Consider the following 20,589-nt stretch of genomic DNA (forward strand, 5'->3'; position numbering starts at 1 on the left):
GCGGTTCGGATAATGGCTGGATGGAAGTTTATTTGTATAGCACATTTCATAAACAACAGCATAAGGAGACATTAAACCTGATTTAGAGTTACGCAACAGTCGTTTGTGATCAAGCGATCTGATTGGCCAAGAGCAGTGTGTTATTTACAATATCATGGGAGCTGCATCACTTCACCTGTATTATTCCATGGCTGATTTAATTAACAGCTGATTTCAACGACTGTCATCAAGTGTCTGTGTCAGTGGATATGTTCCAAAACTCCATTAAATATACAGACAGCCTGACACAGACAACAAACGCAAGGAAACGTGGCACACACCTTCTTCTCCAACTGCACAATCAACAGCAGTGTGCAGACAAACATGCACCAGCAAAAATAATATACCTCAAAAGCAGTGAGCTAGTAAGCAGTATAATAGCTATTTAATTTGTTTACTGTTATTTATTTTATTATTTTTCACATTAAAAAGTGTTAATTTACAAGTGTTACTAAGCTAGCTTAAATGCTAGTAATAGTTCTTTCCAAATTACTGCTCAGAATGTCTTTATGCATCAGTAGGAGGGCCGTCTTCTTTGGTGACTCTGGTTCCACTGCCTCTCTAGAGGCCTGTGATGCAGGTTCTCTGTTCTTCAGCATCTCACTCAGCTTTCGCCATACCTCTTCCCTCTCTGCTGTGGGCTCCAGATAACTCCAGAATCAAGGACCCCAGGTTTGATTTGATTTGCCACTGCAGTAATGGTGGTGGCGCTAGATGATGGAACACACGAATTGGTTGCGGGATTCATCCATAGGCAGGGTCAACATCTGAGACCTCCATCGTGCACAAGAGGTGGCAGAGTGTAGGCAGGACCACAGCAGGACACACGCACGCACGCACATGTGTGTGTGTGTGTCAGCCATACCAACATGTACCCTGGCTCTGCCGAAAGACGGAAGCTAAGCAGGTATGGGCACGGCTAGTACTTGGATGGGAGACCTCCCTGTGCTATAGGAGATGCCGTCCTTCGGATGGGACGTTAAACCGAGGTCCTGACTCACTGGTCATTAAAGATCCCATGGTATATTGCAAAGAGTTGGGGCTCCCCCGGTGTTCTGGCAAAATTCCCAACCTGGCTCTCTCCATCTTGCCACCTCAAGACTCAAGAGTTTTATTTGTCACATACACACAAGTCCTGAGTGCAGTGAAATGAAGAGGAAAAAAAAAAGCTACGAGCTCCGAAATGAAATGTGTAAACAACAAAGTACAACAGGTACACACACATTCCAATTTGCAATATACAATTTACAATCAACAGCTTAAGAACTCTCTGTAAAAAGAAAACAGACAGCACACCTAATCATCCCCCATGTAATTGGCTCAATGATTCCTCCCTCTCCACCTCAAGCTGATGTGTAGTGAGCATTCTGGCACAAAATGGCTGCCGTGCATCACTCAAGTGGGTGCTACACATTGGTGAGGGTTGAAGTGCCCCCCCCCCCCGCTTTGGGTGTCTAGATAAAACCTTATTTGTTGAGCACTTTCCATACCATTGAATGTTTCTTTTAACAAAGTTATATATATAGCCTCTTTTTTTATTTCGGAAACCATCAGTGGTGTTGATGAAAGTGCTCAACAAATGAGGAGCAGAATATTAAGATACATACATGTAGGAAAAAAACTTGAATTCATAGCAGTACAAGCCTGTTTCGTGCGTCATGCACTCATCATCATCATTAGCTACCAAGTTGGCTATACCACAAAGAAAAAAAAACTGAATAAATGCTATGTTGTGTGTATATATAGATATGTCTATATATATATACACACACACACACACACACACACACTGTACACCAGCCAGAAAAGAGGGCATTTGGGGCCTAACGAGTGTTAAGGCCACTGCCCTGAATGAAATGCAAAGCATCCACGAAAGATGTAAAATGCTAGAAGGGACAGCATACACTGAGCTCCACAGCCAAGTTGTTGGACTCGTGTACAGGAATATCTGCGCTGAATACAGGCTGGAAGTGCAGATGGGAGGCACAAATAAAGGGTGGTTAAGAATGACAGTTTATCTGTCTGGATGTGGGACTTCCTGATCCAGACAGATAAACAAGTGCAGTTGGCCAGCCAACTGGATGGACAAAGAATGGAAGACTGCAGTGGTGGTAGAGCTAGCAACCCCAGTAGACAGCAAAGTCAAGAAGAAGAAATATAAGAAGCTGGAGAAGTACCAAGGGCTGAAAGAGGAACTAACGAGGGTGTGGAAAGTGAAAGCAAAAGTGGTACCAGTGGCGGTAGGAGCACTCGGGACTGTGACCCCCCAAGTTGGGAGAGTGGCTCCAACAGATTCCAGGAGTATCCTCCCAAGGTCTCTGTCGAGAGGAGTACAGTTCTGGGAACAGCCAAGATACTGAGCAGAACCCTCAAACTTCCAGGACTCTGGTAGAGGACCCAAGGATGAGGAAGGCACAAATACCACCCACATGGGAGAGAGGAGAGTTATTTTATATATATTTATCTGAGAGAGAAAGAGGTTTTGCCAATGATCTTCCCCATCACATTTCCTCTGGATTTTGTGGTATCTTTTCTTTTTTGGAAAGAGCTTTGGGTGTTCTCATATCCTGACTGGAACAACATTATAAGGTGGTGTGGTTTGTGCGTCCCATCTGCAGCTCTCCTACAGGGTGTTAGCAACCAGACACAGCTGAGTTTTGTTGGTGATTAAAGCTCGATACAGATGACCTGAAATGAGAACCACACGGCAGCAGAGATACCGCAGCACTGCAACCCATTCTTTGTTAGTTTGGAATCAGAGTAACCGCGGCCTGGTGGCCTGTGAACGGTTAAAGTGCACAGGGCATGAGTTGACAAATCCGGTGCATTCAGGGCACGTCACACCCATCTGTCATTAACTTTACTACACCTTGTGACAATAATCTATCTGGATTTTACAGGCTGAGGTTTTTCACTTTAACCCCCCCATGCCGCAGTCCTCCACCTCAGTCAGTTATCGAACAATCAATCTCAACAAAACCATTTTCTACTTTCTCAGCCCTCCCACTGAGTCTAAACCAAAAATTCCCTTTCCTCTTTATGCTGGGAGTGGGGGAAAAAAAACTCAATTATAAAAACAGCTAAAGCAGTAGTTGGAGAAACTGTTGTTGGACCCTCTTGGATGTCTGGTTTCGACAGTAAAAGTAAATGACCGATGAAAAATGTAATGTAGTTTCGACAGCACACCACCTTGATGAATCGGTGAGTTTTGGTGGCTCCAGATGGGCACACCATGTGTTCATGACATCATATTTAAACTCTGAATGATGGCCTTTCTCACATGCCATTCCCCCGCTCACCTGTTTTTCAATTTTATTATAGCCTATAAAAAACAACATGATGTAATGGAACTACAGCTTATTATTAATGCATGTGTGTGTGTGTAACTATGTGAATATGTGATTGTGCCCACTGGTGCATATGAGAATAATTTGAAACTGACGTTTGTGTGCGTGTGTGTGTGTGTGTGTGTGTGTGTGTGTGTGTGTGTGTGTGTGTGTGTGTGTGCACGTAGCTGAGCCAGATCTTGAGGTTGACAGACAGAAAGCCATAGTGCATGGGGTCAGATTTTCAATCCGTTTCCCCGTGATAGCATCAGCGTGGTTTGTGTCCTTTGGGATAAATACTTATCACCCACCCCTCCATCCCCTCCTATCTTCTCTCCTCTCCTGCAATAATCTACTCTTTCTTTACATGCACGGACACAACGTGCACCGTTTTCTTAGCTGCAGTTGTCTTTGGTCCTGGTAGAGTCCAGTAAGTAAACGTCATCTGTGTGGATTGAGAAGTAGAAGATCAGACACATAGCTAGAGATGTCCCGATACCACTTTTTCACTTCCGATACCGATACCACGTCTTTGGCTATCTGCCAATACCGATATGAATCCGATATTTTGTTTTACTCTTGTACTACTACTACGACTACTACTACTTTCAGCTGCTCCTGTTAGGGGTCGCCACAGCGGATCATCCGTTTCCATCTCTTCCTGTCCTCTGCATCTTCCTCTGTCACGCCAGCCACTTGCATGTACAAATAATAATAATAATAATAAAATACACGGAAGCCCTTTGCTTATGATAGCCAGTTACCAACCTAAAAATATCTCACTCAAATGGAGAACAAACAAATACTTCCCCAGTATAAAGTCCACAACAACAGTTGGTTATGAAAAACTGCCACCCTTTACTCAAACACTACCAAAAAAAAAAAAAAAAAAAAAAAACAGGTACTGCAATGCTCAAAGCGAACAGGTTTAAAATCAAAACAATCAGCATTCAGCATTGTACAAAAAAATATATACAAAACTATCCCTTACAGTGCAGCTATGTGCAAATGGCACTGTACAACATAACTTAAATATATATAACATTCCAAATAACACAACATTAACAAACACAGTTTAAATTGACTTTACTGACCTAGCAGCTTTATTTGTAAATTTTGCATTCGGCTGCTGGATTTTTTTCCCCTCTGAAATACTTCCGCACCACTCACATGACTATTCCACAGGTAGTTAAAGTTCATACGCTTGCTGTCAACAACACGACACCTCACGGTCAGGTGAAAAGAAGTTGCTGGCGACTCCACATGCAGTGTTGCCAAGTTGGACTACTTTTCATTTGATTTGGCGGGTAAAAATGGCTCTGATAAACATAATTATTATTACATACATACACCGGACGGACTGAGAAACCTACTAAACGGCAGTTAAAAAAAAGAAAAAAGGGGGGGCTACTTTCGGGCGGGTTCAGGGCTCTGCTTGGGCTATTTGGTCTCAGTCAAATCAGAGGAAGCATGTGGTAGTCTGCAGCCCTCCCCGGCTTAGCAGATGGGGTGCAACAGCAACCGGGACAGCTCGGAAAATAGGATAATTGGCCAAGTACAACTGGGGAGAAAAAGGGGGGGGCGGTCCCAGTAGTACTCTTTCCACCTCTCTTTGACCGACTCATTTGTTATCAGTGAGTGCCCATCTTTGGAGTGAAGGCGGGGGGGGGGGTTAGACGGCAGTGGCTGGGACCATATATTGCTTTAGTAGCACTGAAGAAGCCTTGGTATCCCCAGCATCTGCAAGGTGCTGTATCTCAAGGGCCTTCTTCATCCACCACTGGTTCTTCAATTCCCTGAACCGGCTTTGGACAGCGGATTTGGCTCTTGCATGGGCAGCTCGTTTATTTTGGCATTTGAGGTCATTCTGCCAGATGGTAAAGTATTGCCTCTTGATGTTGATTAACCATGAGATTTCCAGGTCATTCTCATCAAACAAATCTTGGTTGTTCTTTATCTTATGTCCCCAGAGTGGTTTTACAGGTGCTGGTGATTGCAGCCCTGAGCATATCCCAGAGGCTTTCAATATCATCTGCATGGGCATTGCTGTACTGAGCATGGCCTGGAACTGTTGACAAGAGGAGGTATCAGTAAGTCTTTTGAGGTTGAGCCTTGGGCGGCTCTGCTTTTTCTTCACCCTTCTTTTCTGGTGAAGATGGATGGACAGGGTGGAGCAGATCAGGCGGTGGTCTGTCCAGCAGTCATCTGCACTGATCATCACTCTGGTGTTAAGTACCTTGTGTCAGTCTCTTTGATGGATGATAATGTAGTCAATCAGGTGCCAAAAGTTAGAACAAAGGTGCCTCTGGGTTGTTTTAAATTTGTTCTTCTGGTGGGAGAGTGTGTTGGTGATGATTAGGCTGTGTTCTGAGCAAGTTGTTAACAGCAGGATGTCATTGGAGTTTGTGTTTCCAATGCCTTCCCTGCCAATTATGCCTCTCCGCAAATTGTAATTTAGTCCCAATCTCGCACTGAACTCTCCAAGCAGGATTAGCTTATCTCCCTTGGGGACTTTGTTGAGAACATTGTCCAGGTCGGCATAGAAGGTCTCCTTTACTTCATCTTGTGTGTCAAGTGTTGGAGCGTATGCACTGATGACAGTGGTGCTTTGGTTATTTACAAGTGCCAGTTGTACTGTCATCAGGCATTCATTGATGCCCTGAGGAAGCTCAGCAAGGTGGCAAATGAGGCTGTTTTTGATGGCAAAGCCCACACCCTGGATCCTCGGCTCATCAGCTGCTTTTCCTTCCCAGAAAAAAGTGTAACCATATTTCTCCTCTTTCAGCTGCCCTTGGTTGGCCAATAGGCTTTCAGAGAGTGTGGCAATATCAATCTGGAATCTTCTCAGCTCTCGGGCAATGATGGCAGTATGCCATTCAGGTCGATTGCTGGATTGATTGGGTTCCTATGTTCCAGGCTCTGAAATACACAAGTTTCTGTTTCTGACCACATGGTGGTGATCTCTCTGGATGCAGTGGTCCAGACAGGAGGTATGAGGCAGACTATGTTTAGGGCACCTTTTCTAGCCCCCTCCCCAACTGGGATAAGCAGAGCAGATCCTAAATAGGGCTGCTCAGTCATGGGTGCAGCAACTGAGAAGCCCCTCTGCCTCAGTCCAAGGTTTTAGCAACTGATCAGACCCCCACCGCCTGTGTGCCAGGTTGTGGCTAGGGGCTGCCAGACTTCACTGTCCTGCCCCCGTCACCTCTTCCTGATCGCCACAGGGCTTTGACCCAGAATGTTTATGGGTTGATCCTTGCGGTAGGACGCTTGCGTGCGACAGCTTTTTATGTGGAGAGGCTGATGCCCCTGCAGCCACCACATGGTCCTTGGCAGGGGGTGGCCAGAGTCCAATGGCATGCAGAACCAAGATGATTGGGGACCACCTTCTGTTGCAGCCTTCATCTGCCTTCACTGGCATTGTGACTTGAAGACTTTTCCGCCAGTTCTGCCATTGAGGTCTTTATTGACCTCTGGAGCTTGTTCAGAAAGCTGCAGCTCATCCGGTGTTCAACCGCCCTAAGTTCTCCCACACAACTCCCCTTCTCATGTCCCTACACTGGCTCCCAGTAGCTGCTCGCATCCAGTTTAAGACTCTGGTGCTAGCCTACAGGGCAGTGAAAGGAACAGCTCCTTCCTATCTCCAGGCCACGGTCAAGCCCTACACCCCCGCCTGACCACTTCGCTCTGCTGCCACGGGATGCCTGGTTGCCCCTTCGCTCAGAGACCCTTGCTGCCGATCGACCCGGTCACGGCTCTTTTCTGTCCTGGCCCCACAGTGGTGGAATGAACTCCCCACTGATGTCAGGACAACGGAGTCGCTGCCCATCTTTCAGCGCAGGTTGAAAACTCACCTCTTCAAGAACTACTCCCCTGTTACTTGCTCTCAGTACTTATTGTATTCACTCATTAAAAAGAAAAACCCTTTCTTGTGCTTTTACTTTAGCACTGGTTTTGCTCTTACATGCTTGTTTAGATGCACTTATGACCGCTGATGACTAGTAGTTCTCCTGATTTCCTACGTTAAATGCACTTATTGTAAGTCGCTTTGGATAAAAGTCTCGGCTAAATGACTAATGTAATATTGAATTGCACTTCATCTGGAACCTCTCTCTTGACCTACCAACCTTGGGTGGCCCAACCAGGAGCCAAGCTCTGTACGGTATAGCTCTTGGGATCAATAGTATGCGAAAGCTTCTCCACCACGACAAGGTGGTCACACACACACACACACACACACACACACACACACACACACACACACACACACACACACACACACACACACACACACACACACACACACACCATTGCAATTCTTTCATACGATGCCTACATTTGAGTCACTGTGGTGTTATGTGGTTTAAAGGCTTTTGCACATCAAGTCCAATTTTTCTCATCTGAACACAAAGATAAAGGATAAAAAACAACCTCACATCTTGTCCATTGAATTTGCACACCAATTTCAAAAAAGTATCTGTCAATTTTTTTTGAACAGTTCCAGTTATCTGCGTTTGTTTTGTTTTTGTTCACATTCACCAATAATCTCTGAGATTTGTTTGGAGTGGTTGGACCGCGATGACAGATTTATAATCAAAATGCATAACACAAATTTGGACTTGATGTTCAAAGGCCTTAACGCTGCAGGCGAATGAAAACTAGATGCATTATAAGATAAGACATCTCTTCAACTTTAACTGGGCCATGAGATACAGAGAGTGCTGTACAACCCATGTCAGCCCAGGAGGCAATAATGCCCAGACACCACACTGACTTTGCCCCGCTTTCATTGTGACCCACTCTGACTGCCCCATATGTTTATGTGTCTGTATACAGTATGCACCTTTCTGTGTACACTTCCCTGCATGCAAAAACTCACATAACAGTTGTGGTTTGCATCTATGACAAAATGTGGGATTGTTCCTCATCTGTTAAAATGTGACTTTTTTTTTTGTGAACAGAACAATATGGGATCATTGTCTTTAAGTTTGTAATGTGAAGTAGGTCTGGTACTGACTGCACATTTCCAACTGAGTAGCCAACGTAACTTATTGCTTACATCATATCCTGACTGGACATTTGCTGCTTTTACATGGACACCAATATTCCACTAATAATCAGAATAACAGCCCAGAGTAAAAATGTCTCATGTAACCACCTCCATCGGAGGAGACCCAAACAGAAGACATTTTCACTAACACTTTCTATGATGCCCATGTCTATAATGCATGATAGACATACATAAAATGCCTTATAATCTGCTTATAGCACAGCATAACTATAGTTATAAGCAGGCCTTAAAGTGGACCAGAACGATCCGGAACGGCATCACAGCTCCTTCGATTAATAAGTAAATAAATCTCATTTGCAGTTTCATACATGATAATGTCAAGCGAGTTAATTTTTCGTGTGCTGCAGCCAGACGTTCCTTCCAGGCACTGCCCACTGTTCCCACAGCCCATTATTCCGAAACCCTGATAGCCCAAAAAATGTCCAACTGGACCGAAAGCCCACTTGTCCAACAGGTCGTTATCCTGAAAACAAAAGCCCAATGCTCTGAAAATACACACTCCCCCTGCAGTTTTCTTGCCCATAATATCTTAATGTATTTTGAGGTGCAAATGCGAAGCTACCGTTTGCTACTTATTTGCATGAATAAGAGGTGTAATGTTGAAAGCACTTGTGAGAATGTCATCTCTATATCACCAGAAATATCAGCTTTCTTACATTTATCTCCAACCATTTCAGAGCAATGATTTGTGATGACACTGGACAGGACAGGTGTTACACTGAAATCTGTGATCCATCAGATTATGTGACCATGCTTTTAAAACACTGCTTCATACAGGATACGGCAGTCAGATCGATGCGGTTAAATTTAGGCATAAAATTAGAGAGAGATAGTTAAGATTAAGCATTCTGTTGGAGACAGTTAATTTTTGACATGTGTTTGGTGTGGTAAAGATTTAGATGAGCATCTGAGAGGACTGCTGAAATAGCACATTTTAAGGGCTGGGTCACATTATCTGACAGGTCACAGATTCTGGTGTAATGCCGGCAATCACTGAACTAACAACTCCAGGGATGCTGTCAAGCACTGCACTGAAATTAATAATTTTTCAAGTTTTATGGACAAATTATATTGTCTGTACCACCAGTCCCCCCAAAATCTGAGAGAACAGAGCTCTGCAGCCTCAGAAACAGGCATTCTGATTAAAAGGATAGGTTGAATCCTAGGTGGAGATGGGTGGCCTCATCATACAGAGCAGCGAATGCTGTTCGGACAATGCGTGGTGCTCTTTATTCTCATTTGTGCAGGGCTGGTGAAGATACTGAACACAATTCAAATAACAGATGCATGGTTGAGGGACCTGTTACAAAGCTGTCTTCAGGTGACTTCATAAAGAATATGGGTCTTATGCTTGATGCTCTGGAGGGGCTCAAAGATTTGTCTGAAAGTTAGCAGTCAAGGGACATAACATTATTTCGTGCTGTGAACATGTTGAAGAGGCAAACTGATGTTTTTCTGGCCAGACAACACAATCTTGGACCTCACTACAGACAGGCTGCTGAAGCTGTTATACATGGAAGCGTCCACGGGGTAACAGTGCAAAATGACTCAAGGCAGAAATCAATCAACCTCGGAAATGTTATGAATTTCTCATTGACAGCATGCACACATGAATGGTGACTGAGAATGACACATCCCTTTTTGACCAAAATCAGAACAGATCAGAACAGAATACTAAATCGATGTTCTTATGCCAAAAGTGACCTTTTTGACATCAGCTTTTCTGGTGTCAGACAGAGATACAGAGGTCTCAAAGAGCATCCAGAAATTTCCTGTGACTGATGGGCTGCTGAAACTGCAGCAAGCAGTAAAATCACTTGCTGTTAGCGGTGCTGACTGTGAAAGAGAATTCTTTGAAATTAACAATACAGTAACGCCACTACGGACACAACTATATATCAACAAGGTCTCAGCACTTAAGTTCATTGCTTTGGTTGGGCCTCCTTTGGACCACTATCAGAAAAATATGCCAAGAAATGGGTGCTTTAAAGAAGGTCAGCTGATCACACAGCCTGTCCACAAAGAAACCAAGTCCACTGGAGCTCACAGCACAAATCAAATTGGGGGGTAATTTTGAGGTGGGTCATTTTTCCCTTCCTGCACCACTACACCAGATCCTAGGGTTCCCCAACCTGCCAAATCCCACTTTAAGCACTTGTTTTAAGGACTTATAAATATTCATAATGCTTGATAACAATAAGCATAACACACTATAAAGCATTTTATAATGACTTAGAAGGTCAAGTATCATAATACTTAATAATTGCTGGTCAGTCACTGACAAGTGTTTTTGCAAGGATCATAGTGTATTATAATTCTCGTAGTTGTAATATATTATAATAATTTTATAATGCATCATAATCACTGATTTAATAAATCATAATGTATCATAATATGATTATAAGTTACTCTAAGTGGTCATTGGGTGCTTTAAGTAAATTAATGAAATTCCCGAGGTATAGGCAGATATAATACATTATGAGCTGGTTATAAGTCACTATAAGTGGTCATTGTTTGCTTTAAGTAAAGTGAAAGTGAAAAATAATAAAATCCATTCAGTAGATCTTGTTATCTGAGGACCAATGTAGGCCTCCAGAGGCAGACAGGCCATCACCACCACAAATTCCGGGTCCAACTGCCCGAGTCACCGTTGTAGCATCAGCTAGCACCAGTTAGCTATTTTAGTGAACTGAAAAACGCATGACAGCAACCCCCTCCTACAACACAAAACCAACAAAATTTCACGTAAGCCTACAAATCAAGACCGCTCACATACAGCCAAGAAACCATTAGCAACACACACTTCAGGACCATGGACAGTGAACAGGGATCATTTGGTAACCCACCACCACAAACAAGCAATAGTCTTCTTCTTCCAGCTGCTACCGTTAGGGGTCGCTACGGCAGATCAACCCTTTCCATCTCTTCCTGTCCTCTGCATCTTCCTGTGTCACACCAATCACCTGCATGTCCTCCCTCACCACATCCATAAACCTCCTCTTTTCCTCTTGCCTGGCAGCTCTATCTTCAGCATCCTTCTCCCAATATACCCAGCATCTCTCCTCCACACATGTCCAAACCATCTCAATCTTGCCTCTCTTGCTTTCGTGCAACCATCCAACCTGAGCTGTGCTTCTAATATACTCGCTCCTAATCCTGTCCTTCTTCATCACTCCCAATGAAAATCTTAGCATCTTCAACTTTGCCACCTCCAGCTCCACCTCCCGTCTGCGTCAGTGCCACCATCTCCAAACCATACAACACAGCTGGTCTCACTACCATCTTGTAAACCTTCCCTTTAACTCTTGCTGGTACCCTTCTGTTGTAAATCACTCCTGACTCTTCTCCACCCACTCCACCTTGCCAGCTCTCTCTTCTTCATCTCTCTTCACCTCTCCCCATTACTTTGAACAGTTGACCCCAAGTATTTAAACTCATCCATTAGAGCCGATGACTTATCAATATTATTTTTTAGAATATCAGGCCTAGAGAGACCCTGACGGCTCCCCTCTGGAATAAATATATTAATAAGCATACATAATTGTTTGATTATTATTATTCAAAGATGATACAATCAGCAAAACGTCATTATTACATTTCCATTCATACGTGAAATGAAAACACGAATAGGCTACAACTTAACCAAGACCTTAAATTCCTTGACCTTAACAAAACATAATCCATGATAGATCAATTTAAAATGCATACAAACCTATATAAAAATTGTTATGAAAGGAAAACATTTCAATTGTCTTCTAAATACTACTACTATAGTAGATGAAAAAAAAATCAGGGCAACAGCGACCAAATGTGCAATTGCTTTCAGCAGCAACGATGTACACAGATTAAATTCTCTGCTTAACTTAAGATTTCTATGCTTTCGTAGGTACACACATTGTTTCTCGGCCATGTTTTGCCACACGTTCTGCGCGTGCATCTTGTTTACAACGCAGCTTTTACATCACACAATAAGGGGTCTACTCGGGTCCGGCCTTACTAACCACCGCTACTGATATTGTAAAATAGGTGGCTTAGCAGCAGTTCAACAGAGCTAAAGTTAGCTTGTCTGAAACATGTTTTTATCTAACCGACAACCCAGGAAAGCAAGCTTACACATCAGAAACACTTCAAAACTTTTATCCAAAGATTGATTTGTTTGAGCAGGTTAAAGGTGATAGAGGACATCTTCCTTACATATCTGTTGATGGTGTTTCTGTGAAATCCTACCCCGAATGAAACCACATGGACAATAGGGAGTTGTTCCTTATCTCATGTGAGGGTCTAAGGACAGGGTGTTGTGTTGCTGTAAAGCCCCTTGAGGCAAATTTGTGATATTGGGCTATACGAATGACTTGACTTGACATACCAAGTGATAGATACAAGGGAGAGACTAAGAGAATAGTGGCAGGGGTAAAGAAAAAAATGTTTTCCCATTTTCTTACCAATGAAGATTTATAATGTTGATTAGAAAAAGGAAAAATCTTTCCTGTTTTACAAAAGCATGTATTTTTTCATGCACTTTCGAATGGGTTGTAACATCCCCCCCTCAACCCCTCACCTGGGTTTATGATGTACTTTGCACATAAAAACAAAAATGAAATTACACAGTATATCTCAAAATAAAACAATGACCTCTTGTTTATGATCTGATAGGTTTCTAATGTAGAGGGATCCCATTTGGGGGGAAAAAAAGGGGCGCTTGATTCATACCCACTTCCCACTAAATTTACCCATTCTAATTTGTTTTGACTTTGTAATACTGATCATTTTACCAGAGATGGTGTCACTTTTTTGTTTTTGGAGTGAGAATATCAAGCTCTCCCATAATGGGTTATGGTTAGCCAGAATCCAGATGGCTGGAAAACCACTGCAGAAATAGTGAGGGAGACAGCTAGGAAGGTACTTGGTGTGTCATCAGGACAGAGGAAGGAAGACAAGGAGACTTGGTGGTGGGATGAGGAAGTACAGCAAATTATACAGAGGAAAAGGTTGGCAAAGAAGAAGTGGGATAGTCAGAGAGATGAAGAAAGTAGACAGGAGTACAAGGAGATGCAGCGTAAAGCAAAGAGAGAGGTGGCAAAGGCAAAGGAAAGGGCGTATGGTGAGTTGTATGACAGATTAGACACTAAGGAAGGAGAAAAGGACTTGTACCGATTGGCTAGACAGAGGGACCAAGCTGCAAAGGATGTGCAGCAAGTTAGGGCGATCAAGGATAGAGATGGAAATGTGCTGACAAGCGAGGAGAGTGTGCTAAGAAGGTGGAAGGAATACTTTGAGGGGCTGATGAATGAAGAAAATGAGAGAGAGAGAAGGTTGGATGATGTAGGGATAGTGAATCAGGAAGTTCAGCGGATTAGCAAGGAGGAAGTGAGGGCAGCTATGAAGAGGATGAAGAATGGAAAGGCAGTTGGTCCTGATGACATACCTGTGGAGGCATGGAGATGTTTAGGAGAGATGGCAGTGGAGCTTTTAACTAGATTGTTTAACACAATCCTGGAAAGTGAGAGGATGCCTGAGGAGTGGAGAAGAAGCATACTGGTACCGATTTTCAAGAACAAGGGCGATGTGCAGAACTGTAACAACTACAGAGGTATAAAGTTGATCAGCCACAGCATGAAGATTTGGGAAAGAGTAATAGAAGCTAGGTTAAGAGGAGAGGTGACGATCAGCGAGCAGCAGTATGGTTTCATGCCACGAAAGAGCACCACAGATGCGATGTTTGCTTTGAGAATGTTGATTGAGAAGTATAGAGAAGGCCAGAAAGAGTTGCATTGTGTCTTTGTAGATTTAGAGAAAGCTTATGACAGAGTACCGAGAGAGGAGGTGTGGTATTGTATGAGGAAGTCAGGAGTTGCAGAGAAGTATGTAGGAGTGGTGCAGGATATGTATGAGGGAAGTGTGACAATGGTGAGGTGTGCGGTTGGAATGACGGATGGGTTCAAGGTGGAGGTGGGATTACATCAAGGATCGGCTCTTAGCCCTTTCTTGTTTGCAATGGTGATGGACAGGTTGACGGACAAGATCAGGCAGGAGTCTCCATGGACGATGATGTTCGCGGATGACATTGTGATCTGTAGTGAGAGTAGGGTGCAGGTTGAGGAGAGCCTGGAGAGGTGGAGGTATGCACTAGAGAGAAGAGGAATGAAAGTCAGTAGGAGCAAGACGGAATACCTATGCGTGAATGAGAGAGAGGACAGTGGAATGGTGAGGATGCAAGGAGTGGAGGTGACAAAGACATCTGAGTTTAAATACTTGGGGTCAACTGTCCAAAGTAACGGGGAGTGCAGTAGAGAGGTGAAAAAGAGAGTGCAGGCAGGTTGGAGTGGGTGGAGAAGTGTGTCAGGAGTGATTTGCGACAGAAGGGTACCAGCAAGAGTTAAAGGGAAAGTTTACAAGATGGTTGTGAGACCAGCTATGTTATATGGTTTGGAGACAGTGGCACTGACGAAAAGACAGGAGGCGGAGCTGGAGGTGGCAGAGTTGAAGATGCTAAGATTTTCACTGGGAGTAACGAAGAAGGACAGGATTAGGAACGATTATATTAGAGGGACCGCTCAGGTTGGACGGTTTGGAGACAAAGCAAGAGAGGCAAGATTGAGATGGCTTGGACATGTGTGGAGGAGAGATGCTGGGTATATTGGGAGAAGGATGCTGAATATGGAGCTGCCAGGGAAGAGGAAAAGAGGAAGGCCAAAGAGGAGGTTTATGGATGTGGTGAGGGAAGACATGCAGGTGGCTGGTGTGACAGAGGAAGACGCAGAAGACAGGAAGAAATGGAAACGGATGATCCGCTGTGGCGACCCCTAACGGGAGCAGCCGAAAGTAGTAGTAGAGGTTAGCCAGAATCTGGGGATCAAAAATGGGGGTAGACAAACCTGGATGGAAGTTAGCAAGAGATTGCTATATTTTGAAAGCATACTGCCAACGAATCTACCCCCTCACTTCTGCCTAACAGCCCCGTGGAAGTGCAAACTGACTGACAGAAGGTAGGGACCAATGGAGACGCTGGTTTACAAAGAACTTTCCTGATTGGCTGATGAGGAGTGGAAGAGAAAAATGTTCTGTCTCTGTTTATAGCATCTAGGGCGGCCACAGAAACCAGCTTTATTTCTCACTGCGTCTACTTGATCTTTTATTGCTCCCCCGTTCTCTGTTCTCCTCTTTCTGTGCCTGTACTTCCTACTTTCTGTTCTTCTCAATACCCCCTCCTTCTTTCTCTTACTCTATCTCGGGGGAAGAGGTATAAATGCTGAGTTATGTCTAGTCCACACGTACACGGGTATTTTTGAAAACTGAGTTTTTCCTCCGTTCTTAAAAAAAATCCCGTCCTCACAAAAAAATCTCTATCCAAATGAAAACGCAAAAACACATGCTACTCAATACACAATGAATGCGTGTCAAGAGCATGCCAAACCAACCAACAGGTGGCGATATAACCCTAACCCCAAAGCCACGTTGGCCAATCAGATGCCTGAAAAAAACCAACAACCAGCCAAAAACTCAGCTTTCCCTGTTTACACGTCAACGCTGAAAACGGGAGTTTCGGAAAATCTTCACCCTTAGGGGCGGCATGGCTCAGGAGGTCGAGCGGGTCGTCTAGTAATCGGAAGGTCGCTGGTTCGATCCCCGGCTCCTGCGGAGAGCATGTCGACATGTCCTTGAGCAAGACACTGAACCCTGAACTGCTCCTGATGAGCAGGTTGGCACCTTGCACGGCAGCCTCCACCATCAGTGTGTGAATGTGTGTGTGAATGGGTGAATGTGAGGCGTCCACTGTAAAGCACTGTGAGTGGTCGGTAGACTAGAAAAGTGCTGCATAAATCCAGTCCATTTACCCTGGAAGGAGTTTTCCAATAAGGTCCATTTTCAGTGATCTAAAACACAGTTTGCGTGTGGACGAAAAAGCCAAAACGCAAAGAAAAAGCTACGTTTTCAAAAATACCCGTGTATGTATGGACTAGGGATTAGTGGAGGTGAAGCGCTTTCCCCGCCTCTGTTCGAGGACCACTTCATCGACAGTTCAAGAGTCTGTGTGTGTGTGTGTCCAGATGTGACCTCTCACGATCATTTGTCCTGTGTGTTCGTATGCGTTTCCAGAGTGCCGCTGCTGTGTGTGTCCTGGGCTCCTCTTTATAGGTGCACTCAGAAACGTACCCTTTTTAATCTGACACATGCGCACACGTGTGTGTGTGTGTTCGTGCTTACGCAACAATATATGCGCATGCATAAATGCAAACACACACGCAGGGGGAAATAAGTAGTAATCCACGCCGTCATTGTCCAGATACAATCATGTGTGGTTGAAGGGTATGTGTGTGTGTGAGTGTGTGTCGTTAACAAACGGTGCCAGCCACACATACTAGCAGCTACTCACAGCTTATCACACAAAACTAATGTCAGACCCTTGAATAATAATTTAGGTTTGAATTAAAGGTTTGGGCGTCTGTTTTATGTACGAGTTATTGTGCGTCTGGAAATCACGCAAAAACAAAAGGGTGTGCGGTATAGCAGGAGTGGGATATCGCGTGTGTTGAACGCTGACCATGTAATGATGGTGTGCTGTGCAACAGAGGGGCAGATAATTGCTTGGTTTGTGCGCACTGAACAAGGTATAAACACGAGAGGTAAAAACAAAAGCCATGATAGGAGGAGAAAAGATGGACAGAGAGAGAGAGGAGGTAAAGTGGGGGGGGGGGTAGGATGTTGTTTAGGGGAGAGGTGGAATGCTCTAATACAAACCCAAGGGCAGTGTGTGTTTATGTGTGTGTGTGTTTAATGGGTTTGCACACCACTGGTCTTTAGTACAAGCAAAAGATACGTTTTTTCTGCACTGATCAATACTGTGTGTGTGTGTGTGTGTGTGTGTGTGTGTGTGTGTGTGTGTGTGTGTGTGTGTGTGTGTGTGTGTGTGTGTGTGTACATGTGTGTGTGTGTGGATGCTCCCGGCACCGGCAAGAAGGGGTTGATGGGCTTGTTATGTAAAAAAAAATATATAAGGAAATGAGAGGCAGAATGAGAGGAAGACGTAATGGATTCACATGGTCCTTCAGCATCTGTAGTAAACTGAAATTTCATAATTATGGAGTTTGAGCGATCGCGGTATTTCCATGTTACGGTTGGCACTACAGTCGGCGTGGATAGTACTTACTGAAGTGCTCTCTGTTTAATTTCATGTGAACTGAAGAGATTTTAGACTTGGAGACAGACGTCTTAAATTCCTTGACGTACCTACTCCATGTCTTTCCACAGTGGTCTCTATGAATATACTATGTGGGGACAATCAGTAGTTTGTTTCAGGAAGAACATTTTGAGTGAAAATGAATTTCAAATCATGCGTACAGGAGTAATGTAAGCATAAAATTGGATATCATATCTAATTTTTTAGGCTAATTAATCTGCGAAGAAACAACAACTCGGTGGAAACAAGAAGATTGCTGGATGTGTTCAAGGTAAACTTAAGAGACAGCGAAGTGTTTGTCATTTCCTCCTACTTCTCCACCCTGATGAAGCCCAACAAGCTGAAACATTAGTTAATTTGAACGGTTCATGTTTAAATGAGCTAATAGCCCTGATGAGTAATTGCCTCAGGAGTCTGTGATGGAAAATGATTAACCCAGGTCTCATTCAAACTGCTTAGATTTTGAAGGAAAATTGATATTTACTGTCGGAAGTATAGGGGAGGTGACCTGATATTTGGACGATGGTCCAAATATCATCAAAACCTTTTCATGAGACCACAAGACAGAGAGACTACAATGGGATGTCCCGGCCAAATTTTCCTTCAGGAAACCAATTCATTCAAACACGTTTCTTCTACTTCTTCCCCACACGTTGGGCCGCTTTCACATAGAAAATAATTTCTGATTCTGAATGACTGAATACCACTACTTCTACTACTATTATTAACTATGGCTACCTTTTACTCAATTATTCTTAGGATATTAGAAGCACCTTTTCACCTTAAGCAGCCCAAATTCAACTGTAATCAATAAAATATTAATTTTAAATGAAATTGCCATCCTAATGTGTCATATTCTATCCTGTTCCCTGTGGAAACAAATGTAAGTGTTCTGGCAGGCTCTCAACTCCCCGGATAAGACATGATGACTTTTCTTTAATGTGACAATGAAAAAAATTTTCTTTACATCAAACAACGGTAGTGTCACTTCCTTAATGTTGTCTTGATTTAAAACAGGGGTGTTAGCGGTGCTTTTTGGAGCTCTGTCTTACCTGCCATATCGATGGCGAAGGGTCTGTCTGGTCTCCAGCCTGTATACCAGCCCACCACTTTACCTCCAGACACTAGGGGGCGCTCGTATGCCCTCCCACCCACAAAGCCAACGGGCCACACCGACACACCTCTCGTCCCACGCATCTGGAAGGGAAAAGAAGCATATTAGCAGAGTATAAAGGAAAAACTGGCAAACGGCAGGGAAAGTGATTGAGGCCACGTCATCAAAAACGAAAACCAACAAAGAACTCTTCGCCAATAGTCGCATGTGCATGTTATTACATTCAAATGCAACACATAATCTCATCTTTCACTGTTTTCGCTGCGCTCGTTGGTTGTTGTACATTCAGTCTCATATGCAGAAATTTTACGCCAAAAAAAATTAATTTCGTCCTGTACAAATTTATTGACGCCAATACACACAGCCGAATACCCGCTCACACCTACATGCTTATTCAGCTGCTAAGTTCTCTGATAGCATCATTAGCATGAAACAACAAATAGGAATTCAGAGCATCTGAGTTCTCTGTGATCCCCCATAGAATAGAAACCAACTGCTTACATATCAGGAATGTTAATATCAACTTCAGAAATAAGACATTGCACAAACAACAAAGCCTAGCCTTGCTTTACATAGCAAAAAACACCCATCAGACACAAAATGCGTCATTAGTGAGCACTCAGACAAAATTTATGGAAACTTTGCTTTTTAAGAAGATTCGCAGAATGACTTCCTGAGATAAATGTCAAAACGTTGCTGAGCGAACACTGCACACATTTCATATGTTGCTCAAACAACTGCTCAAACAAATAAGCCTCTTGTACACTTACTGTAAAGGCATTCAGAGTGAAACTTGCTTCCGTAATGTGACGTATTTCCAAGTAAAACCGTTTATTAGGACAGGAAGAAACATGGGGGGGGGGGCTGATTTGATTGGATGATACAAAACATTTGATTTAATTATTGGCTGGAATGTTGCTCGCCCGCTCAGACATGGCGACACAATTTAAAAAACAAAAACAAAACCTTGGCTAATTACAGGAAATTAAGCTGATTAGATTTTGATGTAAAAGACATAAAACAAAAAACAAAAAAAACAACCCTGGATTTTGGGGATAGGACTGGGGAAATAACAAGGTAAACAAGTCAACTGTCATTTTAAGGATTAGGGTCTATAAGGTACTTTACCTATTCTTTTTTTATTGAAGTCTTGATATTTTTCTAGGGCTGATGACGGGCGTTGTCTCTGATTTTGCCGTTCCTGGTCTCTGACACCAGTTGAGCCAGAACACCACCTGCTCTCATTTAAGCGTACATACAGACAGGGAACATCAGCCGACGCTTTGGTTAAATTCGCTACAGCTCTAAAATCCTGTCGTGTTACTTGAATTAAATGGATTCTACATTTGACGTGAGTTTGTGCAGTCTCAAACTTGGCTTTAAGAACTGATGTTAACCATGAGACATTGATCTAAGCCTTTCCATAGTTGGCATGTGGTTGGGTAGAAGGCGGAGAGGTGTAGAGAAGAGGTTATGGAGTGTATGTTCTCTGAACCCACACACACCGAGGGGTTCCTTTATAACAGATGCTGTAATACACTAATAGCATCTGGGATGCCATCTGACTCTCTACCTGCCTCTAGCAGTCGGGCAAGTCTCTCTGATACACAGTCCAGTTTCCAGATGGACACGTTTTATTTCCAGAAGCAAAACAAACTGGTCTGAAATCAAGGGCTACAGGCGGCCTACTACATGTCCCTGTTTCATCATGAAGTCTTGAGAGGTAAAACTTGATCAAGTATGTGTAACAGTTAACTGTGACATATGTGGTTTGTGTATCAGCTGTGGAAATCTTGAATCTCACCCTGAAAGGGATGGAGGCAGTGTGAAGGGGCTAGTACTCTAATTGAATATAGCACTA

General features: G+C 43.5%; 1 protein-coding gene across 1 annotated transcript in view; it reads right to left on the reverse strand.

The window, feature by feature from the left end:
- b3gat2 (beta-1,3-glucuronyltransferase 2 (glucuronosyltransferase S)) overlaps nucleotides 1-20,589 on the reverse strand; it is a 67,148-nt gene that overhangs the window by 20,393 nt on the left and 26,166 nt on the right. Inside the window, exon 2 of the mRNA XM_056292042.1 lies at nucleotides 18,667-18,811. Within this exon, the coding sequence (XP_056148017.1) occupies nucleotides 18,667-18,811 (145 nt within the window). The remainder of the gene's footprint in view (nucleotides 1-18,666; nucleotides 18,812-20,589) is intronic.

This window comes from Lampris incognitus, chromosome 13, assembly GCF_029633865.1.
Source record: "Lampris incognitus isolate fLamInc1 chromosome 13, fLamInc1.hap2, whole genome shotgun sequence".
Lineage (NCBI taxonomy): Eukaryota > Metazoa > Chordata > Actinopteri > Lampriformes > Lampridae > Lampris > Lampris incognitus.